This window comes from Macaca nemestrina, chromosome 14 (genome assembly GCF_043159975.1).
Source record: "Macaca nemestrina isolate mMacNem1 chromosome 14, mMacNem.hap1, whole genome shotgun sequence".
Classification (NCBI taxonomy): domain Eukaryota; kingdom Metazoa; phylum Chordata; class Mammalia; order Primates; family Cercopithecidae; genus Macaca; species Macaca nemestrina.
Window position 1 is genome coordinate 82,617,059 of NC_092138.1, and position 16,661 is coordinate 82,633,719.

Here is a 16,661-nt window from a genome sequence, read left to right on the forward strand (position 1 = left end):
CAAGGAACTCTTTAGAGCAAGCCTTGCTGAGCAGCCTCCTATAGTAGGAAAGCTCATTGTTACTTTTGTCCTTTGAAAAGTCACTTAACCTCTCTAATCATTATTGTGAAGGTTGTTGCCTTTTTGGTGGCTCAACCAAACATTGTTTTGTGAGTCTGAATGGGAGGCTGGCTGACACTTTCGTGACTTAGAGTCAGCTCTTAAGGAAATTTCAGGAGGATGGTAGAAGTAGGACCCTTTCCATTTTCAGATTTTATCTGGTCTCTGGAGACCAGGTAACTGTCAAGTTGGTTTCAGTACCTCTTGCGTGGCAAGTTTGGTCAGTCATTAGAGGTGGATATTGGATAGAATAGATAATAACAGCAGTAGGTAGGTAGAAAGTACGAGGAGAATATACATTGTTTTTCCCATCGACTTAATTATTAAAACATGTTTTTCATTTGAAAAAAAATCTTGCTAGCTAAACCTTCTTCGTTAACTTTAGTCTTGGTTCTTTTGTGATCAACTGCAAATTTATTTTATTTTTATTTTTATTTTTTTTCCCCAAGACAGTTTCACTCTTGCTGCCCAGGCTGGAGTACAATGGCTCGATCTCAGCTCACTGCAACCTCCCTCCGCCTCCCAGGTTCAGGCAATTCTCCTGCCTCAGCTTCCCAAGTAGCTGGGATTACAGGCGTATGCCACCACACCTGGCTAATTATTGCATTTTTAGTAGAGATGGGGTTTCACCATGTTGGTCAGGCTGGCCTCGGAACTCCTGACCTCAGGTGATCCACCCGCCCTGGCCTCCCAAAGTGCTGGAGTTACAGGCATGAGCCACCATGCCTGGCCCACAAATTTTTTTATTGACAATTTTTGCTGAGATTATAGGTAGTGGGCAAACAATTGTTATTATGCTCACAAGCACTATAAACATTTTATTTCTACTTTTTACTTGTGTGTGCTTATCAGTGAAAGTAAATATAACAGACTTTGTCATTCTCTTGAGTTAGTTAGCTTTGTTATGCTTTCAGGGACATAATTAACCTCCCTTCTGTGCTTAAAAATGTTCAACCAGTTTTATGTTGTCGTCTTTTTGTTTTGTTTTGTTTTGTTTCTTGAGATTGTGTCGCACGCTGTCACCCAGGCTGGAGTGCAGTGGCGTGATCTGGGCTCACTGCAGCCTCCGCCTCCTGGGTTCAAGTGATTCTCCTGCCTCAGCCTCCCAAGTAGCTGGGATTACAGGCACGTGCCACTACACTTGGCTAATTTTTTGTATTTTTAGTAGAGACAGGGTTTCACCGTGTTGCCCAGGCTGGTCTCAGAAACCTGACCTCAAGTGATCCACCAGCCTTGGCTTCCTGAGGTGCTGGGATTACAGGCATGAGCCACCGTGCCTGGCCATTCAAACAGTTTTAGAAAAGATTTGGTAGGAAATTTGTCATTGAGTCAACATGAATTTATTACCACTTCTGGGGGAAAAAAAAAAAAAAATCACTGCTTAGAATACATATCCTACAAATAATAGAGTAGTATTTTTGTATGTTAAGGACAAATACTTAAAAAATTTAGTTGTTGGCTGAGCGCGGAGGCTCACGCCTGTAATCCCAGCACTTTGGGAGGCAGAGGCAGGCAGATCACAAGGTCAGGAGTTCAAGACCAGCCTGGCCAATGAAACTCCGTCTCTACTAAAAATGCAAAAGTTAGCCAGACGTGGTAGCGGGCGTCTGTAGTCCCAATTACTCCTACTCGGGAGGCTCAGGTAGGAGAATCGATTGAACCTGGGAGGCAGAGGTTGCAGTAAGCTGAGATCATGCCACTGCACTCCAGCCTGGGCGACAACGCAAGACTCCATCTCAAACAAAAAAAAAAATTGTTAATGGAAATTTAGGGGTTCAGCTCAGGATTTTATAAATCTGGCTGCATGTCAAATCACCCCAGAGACTCAAAAGTCTAGAATAGGGTCCAATTCTCTTTTTAAAATAAATGCCCCAGGGTAATTTCTTTTTTTTTTTTTTTTCTTTTTTCCTTTTTTTTTTTTTTTTTTTGCGACAGGGTCTCACTCTGTCTCCCAGGCTGAAACGTAGTGGCACAGTCTTTGGCTCACTGCAGCCTCAACCTCCTGGGCTCAAGCAGTCCTCCCACCTCAGCTTCCCAAGTAGCTGGGACCACAGGCATGCCTCACCGTGCCCAGCTAATTTTTAAAATGTTTTGTAGAGACATGGCCTCGCCTTTTTTCCCAGGCTGCTCTCGAACTCCTAGGCACAAGCAGTCTTCCCACCTTAACCTCCCAAAGTGCTGGGATTACAGGCATGAGCCACCTTGCCCAGCCCCAGGGTAATTTTGTCACAGCTAGGCAAGTGTTAAGAAATGCCTTTCTTAATTTACTGTTAAAAATCTAAACATAGCACTGGGCAAAATAAAGTTGTGGGTATTTTCTTAGTTACAAGACTAAACATTCATTTCAAGATAGTAAATGTCCATTCAAATCAAATTCTCTTTTGTTTCATAAAGTTATAAAACAAAAAGTGTAATCTTACTTTGTCCTTTTCATGTGATGAATTTGGAAGGGCCCTTTAAATTTATATAATTTGATTTTATATGAAATTTGTTGTACCTTCATGAAATAATATTAAGTGTAGAGACAAAGCTTCTACAGAGAGGGTGTGTTTATTTTGCTTCCTTTTAATGTCACTTTTTATTCTGCTAGGCACCCTGTGAGCAGTTAGTGAATCTTCAGTAGTGATGGCCATGGAGAAGCTTGAGATCCAGTTAATTCCTAGGAGATTGCTATCTGGGAATGGCAAGACTGCAGTTGTGGGCACTGCCAGTCTCTTCCTTATTTCTTCTGCTTGCAGATAGGCTCCTAATCAGGAGAAGCTTCATTCCATTAAAGCAACACTTATCATAAGTGTTTGCATCCGTTGTGAATGCTGTCTTTTGAAACTTCGCGTAATACAATTGCTTGTTTATTCCTGTGCTTTTTGTTCAATCAATAAATGCTAGTAAGTGCTTTTTTGTTTTTTAAAGAATTTAACTTACATACAATGCTTTTTGACTAGTATGAAGTACTCCTTTGTGTACAAGATCATGATGATCCAGCCATTGATGTATGTAAGAAGCTTCTTGGAAAATATCCAAATGTTGATGCTAGATTGTTTATAGGTAAGTAAACTCTGTAGTAACCATTTTCCATTGATAGTGTAAAGTATCGGTAACCTCTGCATTGAACTGAAGATTAAGGTGTTAGCCATGTTTGTTTTAAACATGTTTGGTGGAGTACTGAATATGTTTATGTCCTTTTGAGAAAAGTTATAAAAACAAAGGTTTTTTTTTCATATCTGAGATGAACAAAGTCACACAAAAAATAATATTTTTCCCATTAATCAGACATGAGGGTCTGTTATTTTTTGTTTCTTCAATATTTTAAATGTGTGGTGTTTTCTGTATCTTATTGACTATAATTGGAGTGAATGATATAATTCACTTTTATTATATTACAAGAAGGGTATTTTTCCAAAAGCCTACAGACTTATTTGAAAGACTTATTAAGGTGTGTTTGCCCTTAATTTTTTTTTTTTTAAACATAGAACTGATGTGATCTCTCTAGAAAACAAGTAAGTCATGTATAACGATACCAGATCATTGCTATTTGAAGATAGAGCAATGATTTAAATTTTTTATTAGCTTAAAATGCAATTTTGAAAATTAATGTAAGTGTAGCACACCTGCAGATTAATCAGGACCATTACAAATCTATCAACTCATGGTCAGAGACGCTCATTCTTCACATGTGCGATCTTAAACTATTTACTATCATATATTTATGGGGTTTCTTGGTTTTTTTTTTTTTTTTTTTAAAGACGGATTGTTTGCTCTTACCACCCAGGCTGGAGTGCAATGGCGCAACTTCAGCTCACTGCAACCCCTTCCTCCTGGGTTCAAGCAGTTCTCCTGCTTCAGCCTCCTGAGCAGCTGGGATCACAGGCGTGCATCACCATGCCCAGCTAATTTTTTTCTATTTTTAGCAGAGACAAGGTTTCACCATGTCAGTCAGGCTGGTCTCGAACTGCTGACCTCAGGTGATCCACCTGCCTCAACCTCCCAAAGTGCTGGGATTATAGCCTCCCCAGTAACTGGGATTACACTCATGTGCCACCACACTCAGCTAATTTTTTTGTATTTTTAGTAGAGATGGGGTTTCGCCATGTCAAACTGATCTCGAATTCCTGACCTCAGGTGGCAGGTGATCCACCCCCTGTCGACCTCCCAAAGTGCTGGGATTACAGGCGTGAGCCCATGGTGCCCGGCCATGTGTATTTATATTTAATATGTCTTTATTAAATATCATCTCACTGTATTTATGAATTTATACTGTTTTAATTATAGCTTCAAAATGACACCTATAGCTTTTTTCCTTAGGATTATTTTTTAAATTGACAAATAAAATTTGTATGTATTTTTGGTGTACGGCTTGATGTTTTGAAATATATATATACATTGTGGAATAGCTTATTAAGTTGATTAACATATGCATTTCTGCACATATTTATTCATGGTGGGAAATCTCTCTTAGCAGTTTTCAAGTAAACAACACATTGTTGTATACTTTCTCATGTACTTATACTGTATTTGTGGTGAGAGATCTACTCTCAATCATTTTCAAGTATACCATACATTGTTGTTAGCTATAGTTGCCATGTTGTACAATTGCCGTTAAATATTGACTCATACGTAACTATTAAGGCCGGGACTTAAGAATTAGAAAAAGTGAAACAGTGAATTTTCAAAGGTAAATGATACAGGTTTCCTTTTGAAAATGGAGAGTTTTTTCCTAAATATATTATTATGAATAATAGAGAATGTTACATAATATGAAAGAATGTTTATTTGAATTGTTAAATATGCAAGTACTTTTCATTTCTATCATGTATCTTTATACTATATTTTTAATGTTGCATAAATCTTTTACTATTGTATCTTTACATTTTTAGGTGGTAAAAAGGTTGGCATTAATCCTAAAATTAATAATTTAATGCCAGGATATGAAGTTGCAAAGTATGATCTTATATGGATTTGTGATAGTGGAATAAGAGGTGAGGTTTTTTTCTTATTTATCTTATGAAACTATTAATTTGAAGAAAAATACTAAAAGCAATCTGCAGATACATTCATGAGTTCTTTTTATTTGCCTGAAAGAGTAATTTATTTCATCATTATTTCATGGTGATACATCCAGTTAATGCTTACTAAGATTTTGATTTTTTTCATCCTAAACTAGAATGTTGCATGTATTAAAATGTTTTCATTTTGAAGAGAAAATTTCAACCATTAAATTAAAAATGGTCGTGGTTCATTATATAATCTACAAGCTTTCCCATGGGTGTAACTTTTCCCTTGTTTGCCTGACACTTATCTTTAATGTGTTTCGGCTTGCGTAATACACTGTCTCACACAGGGACAGAAATTAATAGGTGCATATTTTATTAGAACACGTACACTTATCAGACTATACGCATGACTTTTTACTTAAATGATTTTAGCAAGAAGCCTTTCATATACTGAAATTATAACTTGCGTTTGTGAACACTTATAATAGTTTCAGTGTTCTATAATATTTTGTTATATTCTAATTGCCTTAAGTTTCTTAACCCCAATACTCTTCACATCTTGGGCTTTGTTGTGGGAGCTGTCTTCTAGGATGTTTAGCAGCATCTCTGGTATCTACCCATGCGATGCCAGTAGTATCCCCTTCTCAGTAGTAAAAGCAAAAATATCTTCAGATGTTGCCAGATGTCCCCTGTGGGGCAGAATTGCCCCCAGTTGAGAAGCGCTGACCTAGAATGAGTATTTAAGGTCCAAATACAACTTCTCTTTATATAGTAGATTTAGTTCTTAAAGACTTGGAGGAAATGAAAAATAAAGTCATGTAAAAATGATATGAGATGTTTGCTATTTAAAGATTGGGCAATAATTTAAATATTTTGTCAGCTTAAAATGCAAATTAGAAAATGAACATAAGCGTCGCACTCCTATGAGTTAATCAGGACTATTACAAATCTATCAACTCCTGGTCAGAGATGATGTTCCTTCTTCATATTTGCTATCTTCAATTATTCACTATCATATGTTTTTCAGTGTACAGATCTCTGTTCAATATAATCACATTCCATTCCGGTGTGCAAATCTGATACTCGCAGAGAAAGTAGTCTCATCTCCTATGATTGGAGAGTAGAGAAGCCAGCACGAGAACTGAGGTCCTTTTACCTCTGCTCCTGAACCTTTTCCACTAGGACACATTGTCCTTACTCCAATTTAGAAGTTCCGACAGGGGGGTAATCTTTTACTAAGTATATTCTGCCTCTGGTACATAGTAGGTATATACTTTTCTTTTGTTTTCTCTTTTTTTTTTTGAGATGGAATCTTGCTCTGTCACCCAGGCTGGAGCACAGTGGCGCGATCTCGGCTCACTGCAAGCTCCGCCTCCCGGGTTCACGCCATTCTCCTGCCTCAGCCTTCCAAGTAGCTGGGATTACAGGCGCCCGCCACCTCGCCCGGCTAATTTTTTGTATTTTTAGTAGAGACGGGGTTTCACTGTGTTAGCCAGGATGGTCTCGATCTCCTGACCTCATGATCCACCCACCTTGGCCTCCCAAAGTGTTGGGATTATAGGCATGAACCACTGCGCCTGGTATATACTTTTCAAAGTATATTCTGCTTCTGGTACATAGTAGGTATATACTGGGCTAAAAAATGTATGAATTAGCTTTCAAGAATCAGGCCCTTTTGAAATTTTGTATTCTCCTCAGAAAGGTGGTGGAGATTCATTTTATTAGAGCCATATGTTTAAAATAATGTTTTTATTAAGAATTTAATAACAATTCACCAAATATATTTTATATTAGTGGGCATTCTACTAAAAAGAAATTTTCTTTTCTCCCCCTCTCTGCCTTTTTTTTAAATTGTAGTAATTCCAGATACACTGACTGACATGGTGAATCAAATGACAGAAAAAGTAGGCTTGGTTCACGGGCTGCCTTACGTGGCAGACAGACAGGGCTTTGCTGCCACCTTAGAGCAGGTGAGTATGGTGGTTATAAATCATGTTCGTGGTATCAGCCCCCTCATCTCCCAGAAGCTTGAGGCTATGGGAGCAAGAATTAGGTATCTCAAGTTAACTGTATTAAGTCCATTTCGGAACCTGCTATGTTCTAGAAGCCCTGAGTTGAGAGCAGCTGTTTTCATTAGTGAGGAAATTCTTGGGCCCCTGACTGTACCCTGGCAGTGAACAGCTGTGCTCAGGAAATGCCTGTGGTCTTACTGCCAGCTGAACAGTCTAACCTCCTGCCTTGTAGTATTCACTTCCAGTTCTAGAGTTCAGTTCTTCATATTGTTCTTTCAAACGTTCAATCTGAAAAGAATCACTGCCTCCGGCTTTTTTTTTTTTTTTTTTTTTTGACGGAGTCTTGCTGTGTTGCCCACGCTGGAGTGCAGTGGCATGATCTCGGCTCACTGAAACCTCCATTTCCCAGGTTCAAACGATTATTCTGCCTCAGCCTCCCAAGTAGCTGGGATTTCAGGTGTGCTACCACGCCTGGCTAACTTTTGTAGTTTTAGTAGAAATGGGGTTTCACCATGTTGGCCAGGCTGGTCTCAAACTCCTGACCTCAAGTGATCCGCCCGCCTCAGCCCTCCCGAAATGCTGGGATTAAAGGCATGAGCCACTGCTCCCAGCCCTGAAAAGAATCTTTTTAAAATATCACAAAGTATTTCAAATATACAGAAAAGAAAATTTATTCATACAAGTCCTTATAAAACCCATTTGATGTCCTTTTAAAACATATTTCTAATAATTGTCTGAGAAAGTTATGTTTTCATTTTATTTTTTCTCCACCTTAGAAATAGTAACATGCATAGGAAACTATAAATAATGGAAAAGTATAAGATGCAAAAAAACAAAAACCAACAACCTAGAACCCTAACAGTTACAGGAAGTTTCTGGATTTTTTGGGAGTTTTTTGTTTTTTGGGGGTTTTTTTTGGTTTTTTTTGAGACGGAGTCTCACTCTGTCACCTGGGCTGGAGTGTAGTGGCGCTATCTCGGCTCACTGCAAGCTCTGCCTCCCGAGTTGACACCATTCTCCTGCCTCAGCCTCCTGAGTAGCTGGGACTACATGTGCCTGCCACCATGCCCGGCTAATTTTTTGTATTTTTGATAGAGACAGGGTTTCACTGTGTTAGCCAGGATGGTCTTAATCTCCTGACCTCATGATCTGCCCTCCTCAGCCTCCCAAAGTGCTGGGATTACAGGCGTGAGCCACCACGCCCAGCCAGAAGTTTCTGTCTTTAAAAATAAAGGTTTGTTTTATCATTTGGGCACTTTGGAGTCTTTATTTCCCCCCCTCCCTTCTGGGCTCTTTAGAAAACATTGTTGAGATAGTATTCTAAAAGTAATCTATATCTTATTTTTGTGACTTTGTAAGCTTTTCCCATATCATTAATAGCTTTTTTATTGGCTGTATTGTAGGCTATCCTGCGTGTGTCCTATGCTTGAGTTAATCATTCCTGTACTGTTAAACATTTGGGAGGAAAAATTTGTTGTAATGTTACAAGGACAGATACATGATTTCAGTCTTTAAATATGTCAACTTGCTCTTAAGCATATCTGCATTTATATTCTCTTGAATTGCAGTCTTATGATTGCCACATATCTGAGGGGGTAAAGGTACATTGTGGGAACTTGCGTGTGACCTTTGGCAATTTGAACTGTGAGCTCTTTCTTAATATTGCCTGTAAGTGTATTTGTTCTACTGCAAGAAATTGTTAGTCTTAAATGCCAGAATCTTTGTTTAGAAAAAGAAACTGAGTAGCCGCTTTAAAATAAAATACAATCTATTCTAATATACCAAATTGTATTTTTGTCTTAGAAATATCCAAATTGGTATAGATGTCAATAACATCTCCATGATGTATATGTCAATAAACATCTCCCAAAATACACCCATCCCCTTAGTGTAGGTTTAATCTCTGGCAGTCACTCTGCCATACTTAGAATGAATCATTCTCAGCTGTAAAGAAATCCTGGGTGCATTCAGCTCAGTGACTAACAGCTCATTCCTAAGACCTCAGTAACTGCTAAGGAATTACGATGTGTGCCTCTGTTCTTAGAAGCCAGGTTCGATTCAGTCCTACCAACACTAGGACTTCATTGGAGTCTGGGTTCAGGGTAGGTAGCAAGAATCATAATCTTAATTGCCCCTTAGAATTGTCTTGCGCTGCACTGTGTGTGTAACTCCAGACATTGAGAAAGATCACTACTGTTTATTTCAGGCTAATTAGAAAAGGCAACATATCTGAGGTGTAAATAATAAATAGGATTTTGTGTCTGCTAAGTAGGGTAATAACAGTCCTTTTCTACCATTGATTTATCAGCTTATGTATCTTACAACTTCAGAGTATATGTAGAGAAATGGCAGTAGGGGATGAGAGAATTTTAGTATCCCCCTTATGAAAAATACATTGAAAAAAATGGGGAAATTGGGAAGAGTCTTAGTGACTAAGGGAGAGGGAGCAGCTAGCTACAAAAGGATGCAAGAAAAGGAATTAAGAAATAGGATTGTGTCCCTTCCCCCCCCAAAAAAGAAATAGGATCGTCCTGAAGGTTGATAGACCTATGGGTGGTATGTGTATGCATGTATGTATATATAAACACATATATGTAACATACAAATATGTATATTGATCCAAGTAAACAAAGTAGATGCATGTGTATATTTACATGAACACCCTAAAAATAAGATACATTCAATATTTGTTCATCTTTTGTATGTCAATGAGTGATATTTTTACCCTATTTTGTATCTAAATTGTTTTATTTGGATGCATTTTTAGATTACTAAGTGTGCTTGCACTATGAAAGCAATATTGTATACCACTTTGTATTCAGGTAGTTTACATAAGAATAATAGGATATTCATTCAATCATACTTTTAAAAAACATTGGGAAAAACAGTTCGTAAACACCATACTTTTAACGTGAAATTCTAATTGTACACATTTGTGGTTTTTTGGGCAGGTATATTTTGGAACTTCACATCCAAGATACTATATCTCTGCCAATGTAACTGGCTTCAAATGTGTGACAGGAATGTCTTGTTTAATGAGAAAAGACGTGTTAGATCAAGCAGGAGGACTTATAGCTTTTGCTCAGTACATTGCCGAAGATTACTTTATGGCCAAAGCGATAGCTGACCGGTAAGAACTAAATGAAGCCATAGTGTTTTTATTACATAACTTCTGTTGGTTTATTCTTTTTGTTCAACCTGTAGATTAGGGCTTTTTAATTTAATTTTATTTTTTTGCTAGTAAGTACAGAATAGGTCAATTTGAATTTTTTTATTTTTGTTTTTGAGACAGAGTCTTGCTCTGTCACCCGGGCTGGAGTGCAGTGGCGCAATCTTGGCTCACTGTAGCCTCTGTCTCCTGGATTCAAGTGATTCTCGTGCATCAGCCACCAGAGTAGCTGGGACTACAGGCATGTACCAGCACGCACAGCTAATTTTTTTATTTTTAGTAGAGATGGGGTTTCTTTGTGTTGGCCAGGCTGGTCTTGAACTTCTGACCTCAAGTGATCTGCCCACCTTGACCTCCCAAAGTGCTGGGATTACAGGTATGAGCCACCACGCCCAGCAGATCAATAATTTTAGAGAGTAATTCATATTCTAATTATAGAATTGTAGGTATGTACTAATGAAGAAAGTAAATGTTCTGATTCCTCTGCATTTTTCAAGTTAATGTGTTTTAAAGTGATTAAAAGGAAGTTTCTTTGTGATTAGAATTTTTACTGTATAGATATAAATTTCTGTGTTTTAGAAGAGTTAAAACTATCAGTTATTTTTATTTATTAAAAATAAACCAGTAGGTGAAAATTTAAAGACTGTCATTTCAAAATTTGAAATTTGTCAGTGAATTATACAATACTTTGCTAAGAAGCCACTGAAAAATTCATATGACTGACTTAGCATTTCTGTATCACAAGATACTTGTTTTGTTTTTTTTTTTGAAGCAGTCTCTCCCTGATGCCCAAGCTGGAGTGCAGTGGCACAATCTCGGCTCACTGCAACCTCCACCTCCTGGGTTCAAACGAGTCTCCTGCCTCAGCCTCCCAAGTAGCTGGGATTATAGGCGCCCACCACCACGCTCAGCTACTTTTGTGTGTGTGTTAGTAGAGGCGGGGTTTCACTATTTTGGCCAGGCTGGTCTTGAACTCCTCCTGACCTCGCGATCTGCCCGCCTCGGCCTCGCAAAGTGCTGGGATTACAGGCGTGAGCCACGGCACCCAACCTAAAATACTTGTTTTTAAAGGGGATCACTGCCTTGTGTGAGAATTTTTTTTTAATTTTAAAAAAACTAAAGTGTGTTTTAAATAAAAATTCTGTCGTGATTGTGTTAATGTGGTTCATGGTTTCCTGGTGTCTCCCATGAGACCCATAATGCCACTTTCTGTTTACATGTCTTGTTGAATATTCACACAGCTTTGTTTGTTGTTTGGTTAGTAGTCATCAGAGACTCATCTATTAAATATGGAACCTCTCCATTGTTTTTCCAAATGACTGAATTTTAAGTTTTTTAAACTGTAAAGTAAGGAGGGTACAATTCTAGTTCTTAGATGGTGCTGTCATGGTCTAGCGTAATTGCTGAAACATCCATACGTATGGTAGACCTTAAGTAGTGTGCTAATCCTGAAAGCTGGGCTCACCCTCCATCCCGGCAATTGCCTGGTCTTTATAATGATTACTGAATGCATAACCAGTTACGCCTGCATGTGTTCATCATAACTTACTTTCTAATTGTCTTAATTTTCAGAGGTTGGAGGTTTGCAATGTCCACTCAAGTTGCAATGCAAAACTCTGGCTCATATTCAATTTCTCAGTTTCAATCCAGAATGATCAGGTAAATCAACTGTTTTCTTTTTATACTTCGTTAAAAGGAAAGGTGGGGTGGGGGGGTTAGTAATTTTTACAGGTTTAATGTAGTTAAATAAGTATACCTAAAGGTTAGATTTTTGTTTAGTCCCCGAAAATAGAGTTTAACTTCTGTGTTTAAGATAAATTTAATGTCTAAATATGTTTTATTTTCTGTATAACACTGAAAGCACTCAATAGAGAGATGTTGAGACTGAATTTTTTAATACGCTGATCTCTATTTTCTAACTTTCTATACTGATTAAATTTTATAATCTGTATTCATCAGAGCGTAGGCCATACAAATGAATTTATAGACATTTTTCTTTGACATCCTAGACAAAAATAGAAAAGAGAGTCATTAAAAAAAAATGTAGGTTGTGTGTGGTGCTTCACACCTGTAATCTCAGCGCTTTGGAAGGCCAAGGCGAGAGGATTGCTTGAGCCCAGGAGTTCGAGACCAGCCTGGGCAAAATGGATGAAACCCTGACTCTACAAAAAATGAAAAATTAGCCAAGTATGGTTTTCATATGCACCTGTGGTCCCAGCTACTTGGTGGGGATAAGGTGGGAGGATCACTTGAGCCTGGGAGATTGAAGCTACAGTGTGTGCCACTGCAATCCGGCCTGGGTGACAGAGCAGAACCCCATCTCAAGTTAAAAAAAAAAAAAAAAAAAAAGTTTAAAAAGAATGGCCTTTCTATCACAAGGTAAAACACTGATTATTTGGGGGAGAAAAAAATGGATTTGTCTTGTAACCAGGATGTTGTTTTAAAGAAAATGCTTTTTGTTTTTCTAGGTGGACCAAACTACGAATTAACATGCTTCCTGCTACGATAATTTGTGAGCCAATTTCAGAATGCTTTGTTGCCAGTTTAATTATTGGCTGGGCAGCCCACCATGTATTCAGATGGGATATTATGGTATTTTTCATGTGTCATTGCCTGGCATGGTTTATATTTGACTACATTCAACTCAGGGGTGTCCAGGTATGTGGATAGGCGTGAAAAGGTTGGCAGTCACTTGGTGGAACTAGAACTATTTGAATTTAGAAAAAGTTGAAGAAAATCTATCTGAGCCATTCTTCAGCTTCCCATTGTAGGTTAGTCTCAGGTTTGAACATCAGTTTCTCTAGTGGGATGTTGACACAAAACTAAAGTTGATTTGCAACTTTCTGTTGGTTATATAATCACTTTTATTAAGGTTCCAAAAACATGAAGTTAATTAAATCAGTGAGTATTCAAACTAATCATACATTAAGATAGCAGTTATTTTCATGCGTCTTCTAGTAACAGTTGGCATTTTCTTGAATGGTATAACATGGCAGTTAAATTACGTAAGGAAGCAGACTGGATTTTACATAGTATACTTAGAAAAGTGAAATCCAATTTTTTTTAGCCATGTCTTTAGTTTGACAGTGAGTGAAATTTAAAAAAATGTTTTTCCATTCGTAGGGTGGCACACTGTGTTTTTCAAAACTTGATTATGCAGTCGCCTGGTTCATCCGCGAATCCATGACAATATACATTTTTTTGTCTGCATTATGGGACCCAACTATAAGCTGGAGAACTGGTCGCTACAGATTACGCTGTGGGGGTACAGCAGAGGAAATCCTAGATGTATAACTACAGCTTTGTGACTGTATATAAAGGAAAAAAGAGAAGTATTATAAATTATGTTTATATAAATGCTTTTAAAGATCTACCTTCTGTAGTTTTATCACATGTATGTTTTGGTATCTGTTCTTTAATTTATTTTGCATGGCACTTGCATCTGTGAAAAAAAAAAAAAAACACATCTGTAGTCTTGGCCAAATGATACACTTTATTTTGTGGAAGTAGAGAATCAAGAGAATTGGTTCTAGGAACCTGGGTTTGTTCTTCATTGTTGTTTATTTTTTTAAAATAAATAAATATATATATAGATGCTCTGCAACAAACACTATGACAGTATCCTTCAGTAGAGAAAGTTTCTTATTTGTGAGTACACTCTTTTAGAACATTTACGGGTGGGATGGCAGCAGCTTTGCTTTAGGGTTTAGAAGAGACTAGAAGGAATGACTATTCATGTCCAAAGTGAATGGTTTAGTGCAGTGAACAACACACGGCGAGGTACTAACTGAGAAACTTTTTCATGCTTTATGCCTACCTCTTGTAGTTGTTGCAGAGCAAATATAAATTGTAATAAGGTAGCTAGGCCTTGCAGAAACAAACAGAAAAACTTAAAAAAAAATAAATAAAAGAGCTAGAGTCTAGTATTTATATGAATCTGTGAGAGATATTTTGGTCTCACTGCAATGAACCAAAAGTGGCTGAGTTTGGTTTTTAATTGTAGCCATGTATTGAAGGCATCTTTTTGACCAACTCTTGTTGGTTCTGTCTTGAACCATTGTTAATCACTGTGCTGTAATTAGTATAGCTAAATCTTTTCCTTCCTTGCTCCTGCCCCAGCCCACCCCATCTTCCCTTAACATTTTTTCGGGGGGGGGGGTTGGGAGTGGTTTTGTTTTAGTGTGAGTGGATGTTTTGATAGTTGTAAGGAAAAAATGCATTTCAGACACATTTCACACATGAGCTATTTTCTTACACAGTATGTCTTATTGTTAATAAGAATGTAATTTCATGATACAAGTATTTAATATCTTTTTTAAGTCAGTAAATATTCTAGCCATCAATAAATAAATTGCAGTAGAGTATTAAGAGGGGATAAGATGAGTTTACTCTTAAAATTAATCAGTATCAAACTAAGTCTACTGTGTGTTTTTTTTTTTTTTTTTTTTTTTTTTTTTACTATTATAGTTAGTCTAGTCTTATTTAAATTGGATTTTTGTATTCCAGTTTATATGACAAAATAGACTAGATCAGTGCTGGTTGTAAATGCATGCTGTACCCCACTGTTTTCTCCCCATCATGCCGCTAAACTTGCTCACCAGGTTGTGCTTAACTTGTGGTGAACTGGACTTGTTTTTGTTTTTTTTTTGTTTTTGTTTTTTTAAAAAAAAAAAAAATGTAAGGGACAGTGCATAAGCCTTTTCTTTGTTTAGTAGTGGTGTTTTGCTTTTTCTTCAGGATTGGATGGCATGTTGTCCATAGGAATGCCTACTGCAGGGCTAATACTGGCAATATGGCAGCTGTAAATTCTGAGTTACTACAGTCTCCATGTCAAAGCATAATGTGTAGCATATTAGCAATAACTACATATTCATAGAAAACACTTTTCACTCTACTGAGCCAATTCATTTAATTGTCAAATGTCTATATCCATGGTTTAAATGGCAACATATCTATAAGTGTGTATACACATTGTATTTAAGCTTTTCTCTGGGCCAAACTGCTTCGTCCTTTTTTCTTCCTTTTTTTTTTTTTTTTTTTAGCCTTATGATGAATTTGTTTGAAGGGCATTTTCTTTATGAACAAAGGCTTGGATGCATATTCCTTTCTTTCTGTGAATGGGAATTGTTCCCTGAGGAAAGTTGCACAGTTAAAACCAGTCTGGTTGTGACCCACTACATGTTTTGTTTTTAATCACTATGACCTGAGTTGAACTTTGCTCACCATGTTTGTACTTGTTGGTCTGTTTAATGAAGTTTGGTTGATGCCATCCTTTGCACTGCCAAAGTGTAAACTTGTGTATTACTTAGCTTTCTGCTGATCTCATTATGGACAGTGTAACAACAAAACCAAAATGGCTGGACAGACTTCTTGTGTTTTGTAAATATAAAATAGGACAGTTCTGTAGGTTTGTTCAGTGTGCTAGTGGAGTATTTCCTTAATGTAAAGCTTCACTTAAGCAGAGTGGTTCTTTGTTTAGCAAGCTTGGAGTGATGATAAAATGGTAAGAAATAATATAAATGTTGAAGAAAGCATCACAACAGAACTATAGGAGTCTAAATTTAATAAATAATCTTTTAAAAAAAAACATTGTCTAGAATATATACCATGTTTTATTATTTAAAATCATTGTCTTAAATGTTTGTTCAAAAAATAAAAATTTGAATACAATCAAAACGTTAGCAGTAGTATATTTTTTTGTTCTTTTCTTCTATATTTTTATAAATAGCATGTTCCAGCATTCACATCAGAAGTATTAGAAGAGTTCTGTCAAGTATTCCTTTTGAAATCTTCCTTTCACTTGAGCCATAGGTAAAATGAATAAGGACATAGGCAGTCCTGTGACTTAAGTATGTCTTTTCTACCTTGGTTGGCTGTTAAAATCACCTGGAGAACTTGTAAAAATATATATATACACACACATACACATACACCCTGGACCCTGTACACCACAGACACACGCACACACACACCCTGGGCCCTGCCCACATAGATTTTGGTGTAATCATTCTGGGTGAGGCCTGAGCTCTTCTACCTGTGATTCTACTGTGAGAATGGCTGGCTTGTAATGACCTTCAGAAAAGAGCCAGTGGTCCTTTGGGCCCCTCTTCCCCAGGCTCACAACTTGAACTCAGCCTTTTAGATCTTACCACTCTAATGGCTAGGAAAGGTAAATCCAAAGGAAGGAATGGAATGGCATTATTACTTGAGACCCAGATGGGAGATGAACCTTACGTGCTTTCCAAGGCCAGGTCCCTCCCAAGCTGGAGGCCTTCACAGGCCTGTTTTACCACCATCCCATGAGAAAAGAATGTTCTTAACTGGAGAACAGATCTGGGGTAGAAAGAATCTGCTATCAGCTGAATATCTTAGTCTCTCCATAGCTCATAT

At 37.5% G+C, this 16,661-nt stretch overlaps 1 protein-coding gene across 1 annotated transcript in view; it reads left to right on the forward strand.

Moving 5' to 3' along the window:
• The window catches only part of LOC105481075 (UDP-glucose ceramide glucosyltransferase), a 39,388-nt gene extending 23,781 nt beyond the window's left edge, over positions 1 to 15,607 (forward strand). Inside the window, exons 3-9 of the mRNA XM_011740364.2 lie at positions 3,042 to 3,144; positions 4,974 to 5,075; positions 6,948 to 7,060; positions 10,054 to 10,232; positions 11,844 to 11,930; positions 12,740 to 12,929; positions 13,395 to 15,607. Coding sequence (XP_011738666.2) covers positions 3,042 to 3,144; positions 4,974 to 5,075; positions 6,948 to 7,060; positions 10,054 to 10,232; positions 11,844 to 11,930; positions 12,740 to 12,929; positions 13,395 to 13,565 — 945 coding nt within the window. The 3' untranslated portion in view covers positions 13,566 to 15,607. The remainder of the gene's footprint in view (positions 1 to 3,041; positions 3,145 to 4,973; positions 5,076 to 6,947; positions 7,061 to 10,053; positions 10,233 to 11,843; positions 11,931 to 12,739; positions 12,930 to 13,394) is intronic.
• Positions 15,608 to 16,661: the final 1,054 nt, after the last annotated feature.